The sequence below is a fragment of the Ochotona curzoniae genome, unplaced genomic scaffold (assembly GCF_017591425.1).
Source record: "Ochotona curzoniae isolate NIBS_2020 unplaced genomic scaffold, NIBS_Ocur_1.0 contig_3622, whole genome shotgun sequence".
In the NCBI taxonomy this organism is placed as follows: Eukaryota; Metazoa; Chordata; class Mammalia; order Lagomorpha; family Ochotonidae; genus Ochotona; species Ochotona curzoniae.
In genome coordinates, this window is record NW_024465926.1 from 13,815,330 (window position 1) to 13,831,712 (window position 16,383).

Consider the following 16,383-nt stretch of genomic DNA (forward strand, 5'->3'; position numbering starts at 1 on the left):
CTGTCTCTCTGATTTCTTTGCCTCTCAAAAAAATTAACAAATTTGAAAGAAAATTTAGCAGTTATTACAAATAGTAAGGTAAAATGTAATGAAGGACCTGAGTCACTAACTAGGGACCTGACCTCAACTCTGACCACAGTGTTGTATTTTAGCATCTCTTCTATTAGGATAGAGTTCCTGGGGTGGAAGGGGGAAATCACCCACAGAAAAATGTTATTCCCAAACAAATATCTGCCTCTTGGTTAAAGATTTATTTATTTTTATTTTAAATGTTGAGTGACAGAGAAAGGGAAGAGTCTTTATCTGCTATTTCAGACCCCAAATGTCCTTAACAACCAGAGCTACACCAGGCTAAAACCAGAAACCTGAGGCTGCACTCACCCACATGGAGCTCCCAGGTGGGTGGCAGGGCCCTAGGCATTTTAGCCATCATTTGCTACTTCCCAGGCTTATTAGTAGAAAGCTGGATCAAAGACAGAATAGTTCAACTCAAACTGGCACTGCAGTATGGGATGTGAGCATTCCAAATGGCATTTTAATCTGTCGCATTACAGTGTCCAACCCCTAGACACTTCTTTTGATGCTGGCCTCTGCATATGTTCAAGGGGGCAGACAGACCTGATGGCACCTAAGAGGCAGGAGGGCTGCCCTGAGGAGTCAGTGACCTTGTAGGCTGCTGCTGCTGGGAACCAGGGCTAAGGGACAGGGCCTGTGGCTAGCCTCATAGAGAGAGGCCTTTGGGGTACTGTAGGGACTGGACCTTGTGTGCCAATCCTCATGCCTTCCTCCCCCATATCTGGATTCCCATCATATCTTGACTTAGAGCCACCATGTAATTTGCCAGCATAAGGTGATAGATAAGTCCTCCATGAACTCTGCCTTCCTCAGTATGAGTTGTTCATATGCAGTCAGAACTTTGTAACCCAACTAGTCACCCGAGGTGACATTGGTTAGGGAATTGCACCACAATCACATACCCTCAGTGAGTGGCAAAACTGCCTGTCCAGGCCACCACACCCTCACTCAAAGTTCCTTCCTCCAAAACTTACTTGATATCAGTCATTGTCTCTATGTTGACAATATTCCCAAGAGTAAGCTCAAATAATTTTTGTTTTGTTTTAAAACAAAAACTTCTGAAAATGAGACCTTACTAACATCTTTCTGAAACTGTTATTATTATTATTAAGATTTATTTATTTTTATTGGAAAGTCAGATATACAGAGAGGAGGAGAGACAGAGAGGAAGATCTTCCATCCAATGATTCACTTCCCAAGTGACCACAATGGCCGGTGCTGCACCGATCTGAAGCCAGGACCCAGGAACCTCTTCCAGGTGTCCCACATGGGTGCAGGATCCCAAGACTTTGGCCCATCCTCGACTGCTTTCCCAGGCCACAAGCAGGGAGCTGGATGGGAAGTGGAGCTGCCAGGATTAGAACCGGTGCTCATACGGGATCCTGGTGTGTACAAGGCGAGGACTTTAGCCACTAGGCCACCATGTCAGACCCTAAAACGGTTTTTTTTAAAGGTTTATTTTGTTTTGTTTGAAAAGCAGAGTTACAGAGAGAAGGGAAGAGAGATTTCATCTATTGCTGACTCACTCTCCAAATAACTGCAGTGACCAGGACTGGACCAGGCTAAAGCCAGGAGCCAGGAACTCCATATTGGTCTCCCAAATGAATGGCAGGAGCCTAAGTATTACCTCTCGAGGCATGTTAGCAGAAACTGGATCAGAAGCAGAGCAGTCAGGATTCAAACTGACAGACATGGGGTGCCAGCATCATAGGTAGTATCTTTAACCACTATACTATAGCGCTGGTCCTTAAAACAAGAAACCTTTTGGGCTGGCATGATGGCGTATCAGGCTAATCCTCTGCCTGAAGTGCTGGCATCCCCCATGGGTGCCAGTTTGTGTCCTATCTACTCCACTTCCAATCTAGCTGCCTGCTTATGACCTGGGAAAGCATGGAGGGATGGCCCAGGTTCTTGGCCTGTACACACAAGGGAAGCCTGGAGGGGATTTTCGGTTCCTGGATTCAGATTGGCCCAGCTCTGGCCTTTGTAGCCATTTGGGGAGTAAACCAGCAGATGGAAGATCTCTCTCATCTCCCTCCTCTTTCCTCTGTAAATCTGCCCTTCAAATAAAAACAAAAACTTGTCACATAACCATTTGGTTTGATTATAAGACTGAATTTGCAAGTTATGAATGGATTTTTTTGCCCTTGTATATAACTCACTGTGATTAAAAACTGTAGTGTAATTTACATGTAATTATTTTATTATACCAATAATTAATGTATATCCAAATAAATGCACAGATGCTAAGTATTCCATTCAATGAGCTGTGACAGTTGTGTCAGCGTGTAGTCGTGGTGCCCTACGAGTCACTCTGGAATGTTTCCCTGGGCCCTTGCTGGTCAGTTTCTTCACCACCACAGGTCCTCCACCTTCTGACTGCCTCTCTGTTCATGTCTGCTTCAAGAAATAGAATCTTACCATATGGATTTGTTTATTTTTTTAGGATTTATTTATCTCTCTTATTTGAAAGGTAGATTTTTACAGTGAGAGGAGATATTAAGAGTGCAGGCACCCAGCTAACTCAACCCATGGCCATATGCCCATGCCAATAGCTAATTCGCTTGTATTGTTTTACAATATTCTGTTGTATAATGGTACCATAATGGATTTATTCATGATGAACATTTGAGTTTGTATATTGATATATATTGACTTATTTATTTGAAAGTCAGTATGATAGAGAAAGTTAGTCCATCTACTAGTTCACTCACCAAATAGCTGCAGCAGCCAGGGCAAAACACCATCCAGATACCGCTCACGAGGGGCAGGGTTCCAGGCATCTACACCGTCTGCTGCTTTCCCAGCACATTAGCAGGAAGCTAAAGTCAGAAGTGAAGTAGTTGGGACTTGAACTACCTCAGCCCCATGCACCTAAAACTAGTTCCTAATAAGGTATTTTAATGAACAGAAATTCTTTTACATGTTGAAATCCAGTTTATTGGGGAATTAGGTTGTTTTTCTTGTGTGTGTTTTTGTTTGTTTGTTTTTGTTTGATCCAAGAAATCTTTACTTACTCCATGGCCTCAGAACTATTGTTTATGGTTCTGGCTTTTACATTTAGGCCTTTGATGCATCTCAAACTGATTTCTATACATACAGTATTAAACAGTTGTCCAGGTTCCAAGGTTGCCATATGGATATTCAGTTATTACAGAACCAATTCCTAAATTGAAATGGAAACTCCTTGGATTTGAGTGTCCACAAGTACATAAATTAACCAACAACTGCTTCCCTGCAAAATGTAATTATATCCCGGTGATAATTTCTACTGAAATGTAAAAGTTTATTGGCAAATAATTTTAAATGTTAAATTATCATTCATTGTTAACATTAAAATATTTTAAATATATTTTTTAAATTCCTGGGGTTGGCATTGTGGCATCAGGTTAAGTTATTGCTTGTTATTTCCGTGTCTCATGATACAGTCCTGCATGCTCCTGGGAGAGCAATGGGTAATGCCATCCATGGGGCAGATCCAGGTGGAGCTCCTGGCTTTAGCCTTGCCCATCCCTGGCTGTTGCAGGCATTTGTGGAGAGAGACAATGATGAAAGATCTCTCTGCCTTTTAGATAAATAAAGTCTTTTAAAAACTGAGCCAATCCGAAACCAGGATCCAGTTGGTTCTTTGAGGTCTGCCACATGGGTGCGTGATTTTAAGGCTTTGGGCCATCTTCCACTGTTTCCCAAGCCATAAATAGGAAGCTGGGGGAAGTGAAGTAGCTGGGGCATGAATCAGTACCCAATTGGGATCCCAGCACATATAAAGTGAGAGTTTAGCCGCTAGGCTGCTGTGCTGAGCCCAAATAAATCTTTTTTTAAAAAGATAATGTTAACATGTAACTTTACATCCAAAAATGAATAAATAATCATTATACGAAATACATTAAAAAGAGAGACTGAGGTTAGTGGGCAAGAGTAAGTACAGAAAAGTAGAATGGTCAGTTCTTACTGAGTTGTGTGCCCCTGGTTTGTTTGAATTGCTTTTCAAGGGCCTGAGAACCAGCAGGTGACCATGCTGTATTCCGTAAGCTCTAAGGTAATTGTAAGGTGTTGTGGAGCAGGGGAAAATGCCAGATGATACACTGTGCAACATTTCTAAAATCAGCTTATCTTACTTGTTTGAAAGAGAGAGAAAGAGAGATGTGTCTGCAGTTTTACTCCCTGAACACCTGCAGCAGTCAGGGGTAGGCCAGGCAGAAAGGCCAGCAGCTGGGGTCAGGTACTTGAACCTACTGTCTCTCAGTTGTGCGTTAGTAGGATGCTGTGGCCAGGAGCAGGGACCTGAACCTAAACATTAGAATAATGATACAGGTGTCATCAGCAACATCTTTTTTATAATTTGGTTATTTTTATCTGAAATGCAGATTTTTACAGAAAGGAGAGAGAGAAGGATCTTTTATCAACTGATTCACTCCCCAAATGGCTGTAATGGCCAGAGCTGGGCCAATCCAAAGCTGGAACCTAGAACTTCTTCTGGCTCTCACGTGGATGCAGGGCATCAAGGACTTGGACCACCGCTTCTCTGCTTTCGCAGTCACATTAGCAGGATGCTAGACCAAAATTGGAGCAGCTGAAAGTTCAACCAGCACCCATATGGGATCCGGTATCACAGGCAAAAGCTTAACTTACTATGCCACAGCATTGGCTCACAAGCAAGATTTTTTTTTAAGTTTATTTATCTTTATTGTAACGGCAGGTTTACAGAGAGAAGGAGACACACAGTAAGATCTTCCATCTGGTGGTTCACTCCCTAGATAGCCACAATAGCCAGAGCTGAGCCATTCTGATGCCAGGAGCTGCTTCTTCTGGGTCTCCCATGTAGGTGCAGGATCCCAAAGCTTTGAGCTATCCTCTGCTGCTTTCCCAGGCCACAGGGAGGGAGCTGAATGAGAAGTGGAGCCGTCAGGACCTGAATCGGTACTCATATGTAATCCTGGCACTTTGCGAGCAGAATGTTAGCAAATTGAGGCACTGCACCAAGCCTCACAAGCAGCATTATTAACAGCTGGGAAAAAACTCTCTGCTCCTGTACATTTTTATTCCAGTTTTTAGAAGGTGAGTAAAAATACACTAGCAGTGTTTGCGCCCTGATGCTAATAATTAGAAAACAGTAGAACATTTTGTCAAACAAATGATCCTTGAGCCCTTAAAAAATTGGTAAACATTGAGAAGAATATGGGTTTATAAAGGACATGATCTCACAAATATTTATTAAGATATAAATCTATTCTAAGTGCTAAAAACTATAAATATTTTGTTGTTGGCCTTGAGGAAGATAATGGTTATTTCTGGCTCTGTGTGTTAACAGTATGCCTTTGTTTTTGCCTAAGCTTGCTTACTTTTTCTTTCTTTCTTTCTTTTCTTTTTTTTTTTCCTTTGAGAGAGAGAGAGTGAGAGAGGTCCAGACCAGACAGAGAGATCATTCATCCCCTGATTCACTCAGCAAATGCCTGTGGAAACAAGCTGGGAATGGGCCAGGCCAAAGCCAGGAGGCCAAAACTTCATCTAGGTCGTTCATGTGGGTGACAGGACACAGCTATTTGAATAATCAGACTGCTGCCTCCATTGTGCACACTGGCAGGAGGCTAGGATCACAAGCAGGCCTGGTACTGCAGTCCAAGCATGTGGGCTGCATGTGCCCAAGTTCTGCCTTAAATACTACGCCAAACACCTACCCCATATTCAGCATGTTTTTAGTATGTATTTTTTAAGTTGGTTGTTCCAGAAAAGTGTCAAATATAGATGCCATTTATTCAGTTGTGAGTTGTGCATTTTTCAAATATTTATTTATTTACTTACTTACTTTTTATTGCAAAGTCAAATACACATAGTAGAGGAAGAAACATGGAGGAAGTTCTGTCCAATGATTCACTCCCCAGGTAGCCAAAATGGCCTTGAGCTAAGCTGATCCGAAGCCAGGAGCTTCTTCCGGGCCTCCCACCTGGGAGCAGGTTCCCAATTGCTTGGCAGTCCTCAATTGCTTTCCCAGGCCACAAGCAGGGAGCTGGATGGGAAGCAGGACAACCATGATCAGAACCGGCGCACGTATGGGATCCTGACATATGCAAGGTGAGGACTTTAGCCACCAGCCTACTGCACTGGGTCCGAGTTGTACATTTTTTTTAGAAGATTTATTTTTATTATTTTTTCATTGGAAAGGTGGATATACAGAGAGGAGAGACAGAGAGGAACATCTTCCGTCCGATGATTCACTCCCCAAGTGAGCACAACGGGCCGATGCTATGCCAGTCCGAAGCCAGGAGCCTCTTCCGGGTCTCCCACGCAGGTGTAGGGTCCCAAAGCTTTGGGCTGTCCTCGACTGCCTTCCCGGGCCACAGGCAGGGAGCTGGAAGGGAAGCAAGGCTGCCGGGATTAGAACCGGCGCCCATATGGGATCCCGGGTGTGCAAGGCGAGGACCTTTAACCACTTGCACCACCGCGCCGGGCCCGAGTTGTACATTTTTTAAAAAAGATTTATTTATTCATTTATCTATCTATCTATTTATTTATTTATTTACTTTTATTGCAAAGTCAGATATACAGAGAGGAGAAGAAACAGAGGAAGATCTTCTATCCAATGATTCATTCCCCAAGTGACTACAATGGCTGGTGCTACGCTGATGTGAAGCCAGGAGCCAGGAACCTCCTCCAGGTCTCCCACGCAGGTGCAAGATCCCAAGGCTTTGGGCTGTCCTCAACTGCTTTCCCAGGCCACAAGCAGGGAGCTGGATGGGAAGTGGAGCTGCTGGGATTAGAACCAGTGCCCATATGGGATCCTGGCGTGTACAAGGCAAGGACTTTAGCTGCTAGGCCACAGCACCAGGTCCCCAAGTTGAACATTTTTAAGAAATGATTTATTTATTCAGAAAGTAAAGTGACAGAGAAAGATTCCCACAGTAGTTACCCTATGTCAGACCAAGACCAAAAATTTGAAACTCAAGTATTCTGTGTGAGTGGCAGGGACTTGAGTACTTGGTATGTCTTCTGCTGCCTTCTTAAGGACGTTATCAGGAAACTGAATTGTAAGTGGAATAATCAGGACTTGACATGACATTCCAACATGGCACGTATGTGTCCCAAGTAGCAACTTAATCCACCATGCCATGACACTCACACCAAGTTGTGCATGTTATGTAGCCTGTCATCCTGTTGGGCAAGGGCAAGTAGGAACCAGGAAAGCTCTGTGAAACTGCAGTTACTTGAAATATTTAGTTCAGAAAATTTTGATGAGGGCCTATTTCCTCATCTAGAACATGAAGGTAATGTTACCTGCTTCAGAACTTTATAATAATTTAGAATTACACCTATAAAGCACTTGACATACAATGTATATTCAAAAATATGTGTATTAACTGTTAAAAAAAAAAAAAAAAACAAGGAAAATCCTGGGGCAGGAATTGTGATGTAGTAATGGTAAACTATTACCTGCAATGGTGATTTCCCAGATGATTGACAGTTCAAGCCCAGCTGTTCAATACTCTGAATCCAGCTCCCTGCTAATGCATCTGGAAAAGCAAGAGGGCAGCCCAATTGCTTGGATCTCTGACCCCCAGGTAGGAGACCTGCGTGAAGAATCTGGCTCCTGGCTGTGGCCTGACCCAGCCTGGTCATTGCAGCCATTTGCGGAATGAATTAGCAAATGAAAGATCTTTTTCTGTCTCTTTGCAACTCTGTCTTCCAAATAAATCATTAACTATAGATAAATAAATAAATGAAATACAAATCCCGACAATATGCCTGGAGATCTCTTTACAAAATCCCAGTATTGGGCCTGGCGCGGTGGCGCAGTGGTTAAGTCCTCACCTTGCACGCCAGGACCCTAGCTTTGGGACCCTGTACCTGTGTGGGATACCTGGAAGAGGCTCCTGGCTTCGGACTGGCATAGCGTCAGCCATTGCACTCACTTGGGGAGTGAATCATCGGACGGAAGATCTTCCTCTCTGTCTCTCCTCTCTGTATATCCGCCTTTCCAATAAAAATAAAATTAAAAATCAAAAAATATATATATAATTTTATTTTTTTAATAATATTTACATAGTTGATTATGGTGGGAAAGGTCAAGGATTAGGGGAAAATGGGTGAGACCATTGTTTCCACACCTTCCTCCTCTTCTCCCTGTGTGTGAGGGAAGAAGGAAGACAAGGGAAGAAGCCACACCAAAGCTGCCCAACCACCTCAGTACCTGGAAATGTTGAAGAGCCACCTGATGTCATTCCAGAGTCCCACTGTAGAGCATATTCTGAGGGTTCTGCTGAAGTGATTTTGATACTTCAAACATGCTGTCAATCTCGCAGATCCAGGAATGAGGAAATTCTGCCAAGGTCTGTTGATTGACATAGTCCACCTTAGAGTCTCCATTTACCCAGAAATTTGCTGTTGAGCTTCGCTGGGGTAGTTGACCAAATTGTTCTTCTGCCCTCCTTCCTGTCATTGTACCAGATGTCTTCTGCAGGCTCCAGTGGGCTGCCAAATCCTCCCCGTGCATCTGGGTATGCACTCGACTGCTCTATCTTACAGCTACTCTGCTTCTTATCCATCTCCCTTATGACTTAGGAAGGCAGCAGAAGGTGGCACAAGTGCTTCGGCCCCTGGCATCCATGTGGGACTCTGAGTTGAGTTCCTGGCTTCTGGCTTTGTCCTGGCCCATCCCCAGCCATTATGGCCAGCTGGCAATCAAACTAACAGATGGAAGATAATTCTCTGTCACTGTGCTTTTCCAATAAACAAATTTTTAATGAAGGGATTATTTATACTGGAGTGAGCAGTAAAGATAATCTAAAAGGGATGGTGAATCACCTAGGGACTGATGACAACAGCTGGTAGTGTAACCACTCCTAGCATAGTGGGGGAAGGGCAGGCCTTACTGGACTTAACAGCTATGGCTGTGGGACAGGGTTCCTTGATAAGAGATATGCCCGTGGTAAAGGAACATGCTTCTATCAGAACCACATCCTGGCAGAGAGAGAGAGAGCAAAGAGTAACCTTCTTCCGGCACTCAGATCTCTTCCTGTGCCTTTCTGTTTGAATCCAGAGGAAAGCCAGATGGCTGCAGTCCAGGCCCCCAGGGATTGATTTGTTGACTCCTGAGACATAGAGCAGGTCATAGAAGCAGGCAGGGAAGATGGTACAGACATGAGGACTGAGCCCACACACCTGTCTAAGTCCCGATCCCCTAGATTAGCACATGGTGCTATGAGCTCTGGCTCCTACAAGCCTTTGCAGCTTATCACCCTCTAAGTTAGGGCCCAACATCTCTTTTTATGTCCTATAGCCACTTGTTTATTTTTTTCTAATTTTTTTTTTTTAAAGATTTTATTTTTATTATTTTTTCATTGGAAAGGCGGATGTACAGAGAGAGGAGAGAGAGAGGAAGATCTTCCGTCCGATGATTCACTCCCCAAGTGAGCGCAACGGGCCGATACTATGCCGATCCGAAGCCAGGAGCCTCTTCCGGGTCTCCCGCACGGGTGCAGGTTCCCAAAGCTTTGGGCCGTCCTCCACTGCCTTCCCAGGCCACAAGCAGGGAGCTGGAAGGGAAGCGGGGCTGCCGGGATTAGAACCGGCGCCCATATGGGATCCCGGGGTTGCAAGGCGAGGACTTAACCACTTGCGCCACCGCGCCGGGCCCTCCTATAGCCACTTGTTAGGACCTCATTAAAGGCTGACATCTGAACAAGTCAATGTTGGGTTAGTGTAGGACCTGAGACAAGCGGTTTTAACAAACCAGAATGCAAGAGGAACTTTCCTGACTCACGTTTGTCACCAAGAGTGAAGGAAAAGCTGCTTCTACATGCACGTGTTCAAAATGATTGCTTTTATAGAGGCTCAAAGAAATGGAGTAACCTGCTCTAGGTTTCTTTCTCTCTCTTAAATATGTATTTATTTTTATTGGAAAGGCAGATCTGCAGAGAGTAGGAGAGACAGAAAAAACTTGTTTGCTGATTCACTCCCCAACTGGTTGCAATGGCCAAAGCTGAGCCAATCCAAAGCTAGGAACCTCTTCTAGGTCTCCCATGTGGGTTCAAGATCCCAAGGCTTTGAACCATCCTCTACTGCTTTCCTAGGCTACAAGCAGGAAGCTGGCTGGGAAGTGGGGTAGCTGGGACATGAACCGAAACCTATCTGGGATCCCAGAACATTCAAAGCAAGGATGTAGCCACAGAGCCATCACCCTGGCCTCTTGCTCTAGGTTTCCTACTGGTTGTGGCAGGTCTTCATCACACACTATCTGTGGAACCCTGGAGAAGTCCTCAAGCGTGTCTAAACTCTCATTTTCTCATCTCTAATGCAGAGTTACATGGAGACAGTCTGAATGTTGCCTGGCCTGTTACATTCACTTTGTGATAGCGCAGAACAGTAGCCCAGTACTCTAGTCATGGATAATATGTTTCTTTAGTTATTCCATTTTAGATGCTTACTGTTAGTTTTCCTACTTACTTCTGGTATTTGGTAGTGTTTTTTGTGAGTTAAGTAACCTTCCTTAAAATTATTTTCAGTAAAATAGAGTATGAAGAAACACACTGGGGCCAGTGTCATTTTGGCAGGTAGAAGTGCTGCCTGCAATGTTGGCATCCAATATGGGCATGATTCATGTTCCATTTGCTCCACTTCTGAGCCAGCTCCTACCCATAGCCTGGGCAAATCAGTGAAAGACAGCCCAAGGATCTGGGCCCTTGCCAGCCGTGCTGAAGACCTTGATGAAGCTCTTGGCTCTTCGTTAAGCCAAACCTACCCCAACATCATTGTAGCCACTTGAATGAATGAGCAAGTAGAAGATCTCTTTCTCTCTCTCTTTCTCTCTCTCTCTGTAACTCTGCCTTTCAAATAAATAAATAAACCTGGGGGAAAAAAGGATGACCTAGTAGTGACTGACTATGTGCCAGGCCCTATAATTCCTGCTTTGCAGATACCAACTTGTTTATTTCTCAAGCCCTTTATGAAATAGGTACAACTATCGTCATTTTAATGAGGAAATAAGTGGAAGCCTAGAATGATAGAAACTTGCCTGAGGTCACCCAGCCAATAAGCAGCAGAGCTGGGATTTGAACCCTGAGCAAAGTAGTCCAAGATTCCACGTGGTTCTCACTTCTTTGTTATCTTCACAATAACTTGTGGCCTTGTCAAATCATGAGTATCCAGTCCTACCTAGCCTCTCCCACCCTTCACCTTGACTGTGGTGTGTGTAGTTTTTTAGAATGCCCATAACCTCGGCAGGCTGGGTCTGGGGAGTTCTTTATAGGCATAGGCGGGATGTATGCAAAGATGTTAAGGACAAAGAGTGTACAAAGGTTTCAGGGATGAGAAAAGGTGACCTCTGAAATAAACAAGGACATGCAGCTTGAGCAAGAAGTGTGGTGACTGAGCCTGCCTAGCTTCATGCCATCTGGCTGTCTCAGAAGCAGCTGATGCCCCTTTGTGAGTGTTGATGAAGCCACCCTCTGAGTCAGTGGCAGGGAAAAGGATGTTATGAACAATTCCTCTAATGATCCTGCTGTTTCATGCCTCTGGTGCTTAACTATACAAACACCCAGGTATAACTAGGTTGAGAAGGAATGCAAAGTGATTTAAGAGGAAATGTGTTCTGGGCATGAAGTTGGAGAGGCTAAGGAAATTCTTGCTTAGGGTGCCCATGTCTCAGGCCCCTGGCCTGCACAGCTGTTCATAGTGAGTGATACACAAAACTTCACAGGATCTCACTTCTCTAAAGGCGACAGATTTGAGACTGTCAAGTTCCCAGAATAGCTATGACCTGCACATTGCCCAAAAAAATCCTATGAAAGCAGGAAGTCCTAAAAATAGCTGTGAAGGGAGTCTAGGACATGAAAATTACAGAAGGTGCTGTGACTGACATGTGCTCTCACCAGAAAGGAATCCTGTAAGGGCAAGAGAATTAGCAACGAGGAGAAAGAAGGATAGAGCCTCATGTGTTTCAGGCTGACGGTGTTTTATGGACTGATATGGCCGTCAGAGGCCAGTGATCCTTATGAGTGAAGGCAGCCAGAGGACACTGGGCCGACAGGGAGGTCGTTTGTCATGGAGGGCCCAGAGGATACAGACAGGAATGCTTTAGCATTGTGAGGGGTGCCGTGCAGGGAGTTCCTCAGTGTGAGTGCTGAAGGTCTGGAGGGATTCCCAGTAACAAGGTTTCATTCAGCCAGGAAGCAGTGGTGTGAGTATTTGAACCCAGAAACTGCTGAGGCCTTCAGCAGAGCAGTGGCACGGTGGTTTTCTCTCTCACTCTCTCTCAGATTTATTTTATTTTTATTGAAATGTCAGATTTATAGAGAAAAGGAGAGACGGGAAAAGATCTTCTATCTGCTGGTTTACTCCCCAAATAACTGGAACAGCTAGTTAGAGCTGAGCTGATCTGAAGCCAGGAGCCAGGAGCTTCTTCCAGGTCTCTCACATAGGTGTAGGATCCTAAAGCTTTGGGCCATTTTCTACTGCCTTCCCAAGCCAAAAGCAGGGATCTGGATGGGAAGTAGAACAGTCAGGACATGAACTGGCATCCATATAGGATCCTGGTGCTTGTAAGAAGAGGATTAGCCAATTGAACCATCATAGCTGCCCAAGTGGCTGCTCTCTTTAACGTTCATACTCTGCTGCTTCTGTTCAGATTTGGTCTTGATGGTTTTCTGGAGCTGTAGAACAATAAAGCAGAGATCATCATGGGGAAGGCGAATCCTCATGGGAGAGTGAAGCCCCAGAGAGAGAGAGCTGGGCTTGTTGCATATCTAGACACTGGTTGGTGTGTGTGTGTGTTGGGGTGGAGACAGGGGTGGAGATTGCTCATGTAGAAGGAGGGAAGAAGACACCAGTGACAAACCTCAGCGTTGAAGGATCCAGAGCAAGAGCAGAGATGCCTGAGGGTCACATTCAGAAGTGGACAAAGAGAAAAGGATGCAGTATGTGGCATTTAAAAAATTATGTTGGGGCCCGGCGCGGTGGCGCAAGTGGTTAAGGTCCTCGCCTTGCATGCCCGGGATCCCATATGGGCGCTGGTTCTATCCCGGCAGCCCCGCTTCCCTTCCAGCTCCCTGCCTGTGGCCTGGGAAAGCAGTCGAGGACGGCCCAAAGCTTTGGGACCCTACACCCGCACGGGAGACCCGGAAGAGGCTCCTGGCTTCGGACTGGCATAGCATCAGCCGTTGCGCTCACTTAGGGAGTGAATCATCGGATGGAAGATCTTCCTCTCTGTCTCTCCTCTCTGTATATCCACCTTTCCAATAAAAAAAATAATAAAAATAAATCTTTAAAAAAATTATGTTGCAACCTTTTTTTCCTCTTTTTGTTGTTGTACCTTTTTGAAGATTGATCTGCTTATTTGAAAGGTAGAGAGGCAGAGAGGATGGGGTGGGTAGAGTGAGAGATCCTCCATCTACTTACTCCTTCTCAAAGTGCTTTCAACAACTAAAATTGAGCCAGTCTGAAGCCAGGAGTCAGGATTCAATTCAGGCATCCCTCATGGGCATCAGGGACTCCACAACGTGATCCATCATCTGCTTCTCCCAGCATGTACACTTTAGCAGGAAATAAGGATTGCAGAGGACCTGGCGCTGTAGCCTAGTGCCTTATGTCCTCTCCTTGCATGCACCAGGATACTCATTTGCATCGTGATTGCTCCAGTCCCTTCCAGCTCCCTGCTTGTAGCATGGGAAAGCAGTAGAGGATAGTGCAAAGCCTTGGGACCTTGTACCTGCAAGAGAGACCCGGAGAAAATTCCTGGCTCCTGACTTCCTATTGGTTCAGCTCCAGCTGTTGCAGCCACTTGGGGAGTGAACCAACAGATGGAAGATCTCCTTCTCTCTGTAGATCTGCTTTTCCAATAAAAATAAACAAATCTTAAAAAAAAAAAAAATGAACTGGAGGGCCCAGCAGCATGGCCTAGCGTCTGAACTCCTTGCCTTGAATGCGCTGAGATCCCATATGGGCACCGGTTCTAATCCTGGCAGCCCCACTTCCCATCCAGCTCCCTGCTTGTGGCCTGGGAAAGCAGTCAAGGACGGCCCAAAACCTTGGGACCCTACACATGTGTGGGAGACCTTGAGGAAGTTCCTGGCTCCTGGCTTCAGATCAGTGCAGCACCGGCCATTGTAGTCGCTTGGGGAGTGAATCAGCAGATGGAAGATCTTCCTCTCTATCTCTCTTCCTCTCTATATATCTGACTTTGAAATAAAAATAAATAAATATTTTTAAAATTAAATTAAGATTAATTTGTATGGAAATTAGGTGGTTTATGTTTCATTTTTTATCTTTTTCTCCTGGGCATACACTCATGGTTAGAACCAAGGGATTTTAAATGCAAGAGCTTTGCATATCATTCACTCCTTATTTTACTGTTGCAGTCCTCAGGGTTGAATGATTTGACCCAGGTTCCAGAACAAATGAAGTTGCGGAATAGGAATTTGAACTCAACTTTAGCCACTTCATGTTGTTCTTTCTTCCCTGAGCTCCAGTCTATGGATGCTGCTGCTCTCTCTCAGCTCTCCTGGAAGATGACTCCTCAGCATTTCATTTCTGAGCAGTTCATTTATGCTCTGTTTCGGTAGGGGAGAACTTGTTGCTTCCAGTAGTCCAACAGTGTAGCTTCGACCAAGTTTGCCCAGCATTGCTAACCTGTGTGGTTTGCTATTCCAGGAGCTCTGTGTGACCAGGCCTTTGGGACCTCAGATCTGCGCTGGAGGCTCTTGTGAGGAGATGAGGTGGTGAGCAGAGGCCGGCATGAAGATGCTGCCAGGAGTGGGAGTGTTTGGGACTGGCAGCTCTGCCCGGGTCCTGGTGCCCCTGCTGAGGGCAGAAGGCTTCACTGTGGAGGCTCTGTGGGGGAAGACCGAGGAGGAGGCCAAGCAGCTGGCAGAGGAGATGAACATTACCTTCTACACCAGCCGTACCGATGACGTTCTGCTGCATCAAGACGTGGACCTGGTGTGCATCAATATCCCGCCGCCACTCACTCGGCAGATCTCTGTGAAGGCACTAGGTACGGGATGTCCCCAAGGGTCAGTGCTTTCCTCTGGGTCCGGGTGTTCATCCTTGGGTCTGTGTCTGCAGCTGGAAGCTCTTTGGGGCATCCCTCACCCCTAGAGCAGGACTGGGGAATATTGTTCAGTCTCATAGCACAGCCTTCACTACCTGCTGGTAGTAAAAGCCTGGGTCAAAATTAAGGAAACATGCTTACAGGCTTCCAGTGGAGAGGCTGAATATTCTGTTTGGGTTGTGGATACACAGTTTACACATGTGAGGTCTGTGTTCAGGGTCAGTATTACCCAGGCCCTGGGAAGTTGGCTGTGGTTGATGCTTTTGTTCTCCCATGCTGTGGTACACAGCCCCACAGGAAGAACAGGGGCTGAGTACAAGGCCCGGGTTCCCTGTGTGTGTCCACACCCTTCCTGCTGTGCTGGGCACTCCTGGGAGGATCCAGGAGACAGCCTGTTCAGGTCTACACCCCTCAGGAAGCTGTGGGCTCAAGCAGCTCCTATCCCTGACTGGGCATGGCCTGGCGAGCTGTTCTGTACTTCCTGTCGAGCCTCTCCTTACTGACAACTATAGACACATTCTGCTCGTTAGCCAATAGAATCAGAATCTAATTTAGTGTGAATGTGAGCCAGTCAACAACCCTACAGCAGTTCCTTTCTAAGCCTCCTGGATGCCAGGCATTGTCCGGACAGCATCGTGGAATTAGGGAATGGGTGAGATCACAGCCCTCCATGGCTGCAGATTTAACAGTCCAGTAGAGGAGGGAGAAAGCCACACACAGTATGAATGACTGAAGACTTCAGTGGCAGCTCAAGTAGCATATAAATGACTGACAGTCGTTCTGTAAGTAAGATGACAGGAGCCAGGAGTATCTGTAGTTAGAGATGTCTTGGTCAAGAAATTGAACTACCATTCAACCATGGCAAAGGACCTGGTGTTCCATGGGGGCTGAAGAAGATGCCTGTCCCTGCTGGGCCAGTGGATTGTGAAGGGTAAATGTTCAGTAAAGCGAGCAAGAAGAGGAGTCTGTCTGGTCGTTAATTTGGAGCATGATGTAAATTCTGGACAAAGCTGTAGGTGATTGCTCCTGCCACATGTTCTGCAGATGTGAGACATTGGTGACCGTACACTGTTGGCAGGGTAGATGGGGTTCCTAGGTCGAATCTATTTGTTCATGTTGAAACATGTAATTTAATTTGAAAGAGTAAGGACAAAAGAGATAAGAATGGAGACTGGACTCAATCCCAGGCACTCTAATATGAGATGCAGACTGTCCCAAGCGGCAGTTTAACTCACTGTACCACAGTGCCTCCCTCTCAGGTTGAATTT

General features: G+C 45.5%; 1 protein-coding gene across 2 annotated transcripts in view; it reads left to right on the forward strand.

Annotated features, from left to right (window-relative positions):
- The window catches only part of GFOD2 (glucose-fructose oxidoreductase domain containing 2), a 40,331-nt gene that overhangs the window by 15,488 nt on the left and 8,460 nt on the right, over positions 1-16,383 (forward strand). Inside the window, exons 1-2 of one of the 2 annotated variants that reach the window (XM_040982525.1) lie at positions 6,060-6,147; positions 14,716-15,058. In XM_040982525.1, coding sequence (XP_040838459.1) covers positions 14,800-15,058 — 259 coding nt within the window. In that variant the 5' untranslated portion in view covers positions 6,060-6,147; positions 14,716-14,799. Of the gene's footprint in view, positions 1-6,059; positions 6,148-14,715; positions 15,059-16,383 lie in introns of those variants that run through there. The other variant, XM_040982524.1, reaches the window with a different exon arrangement.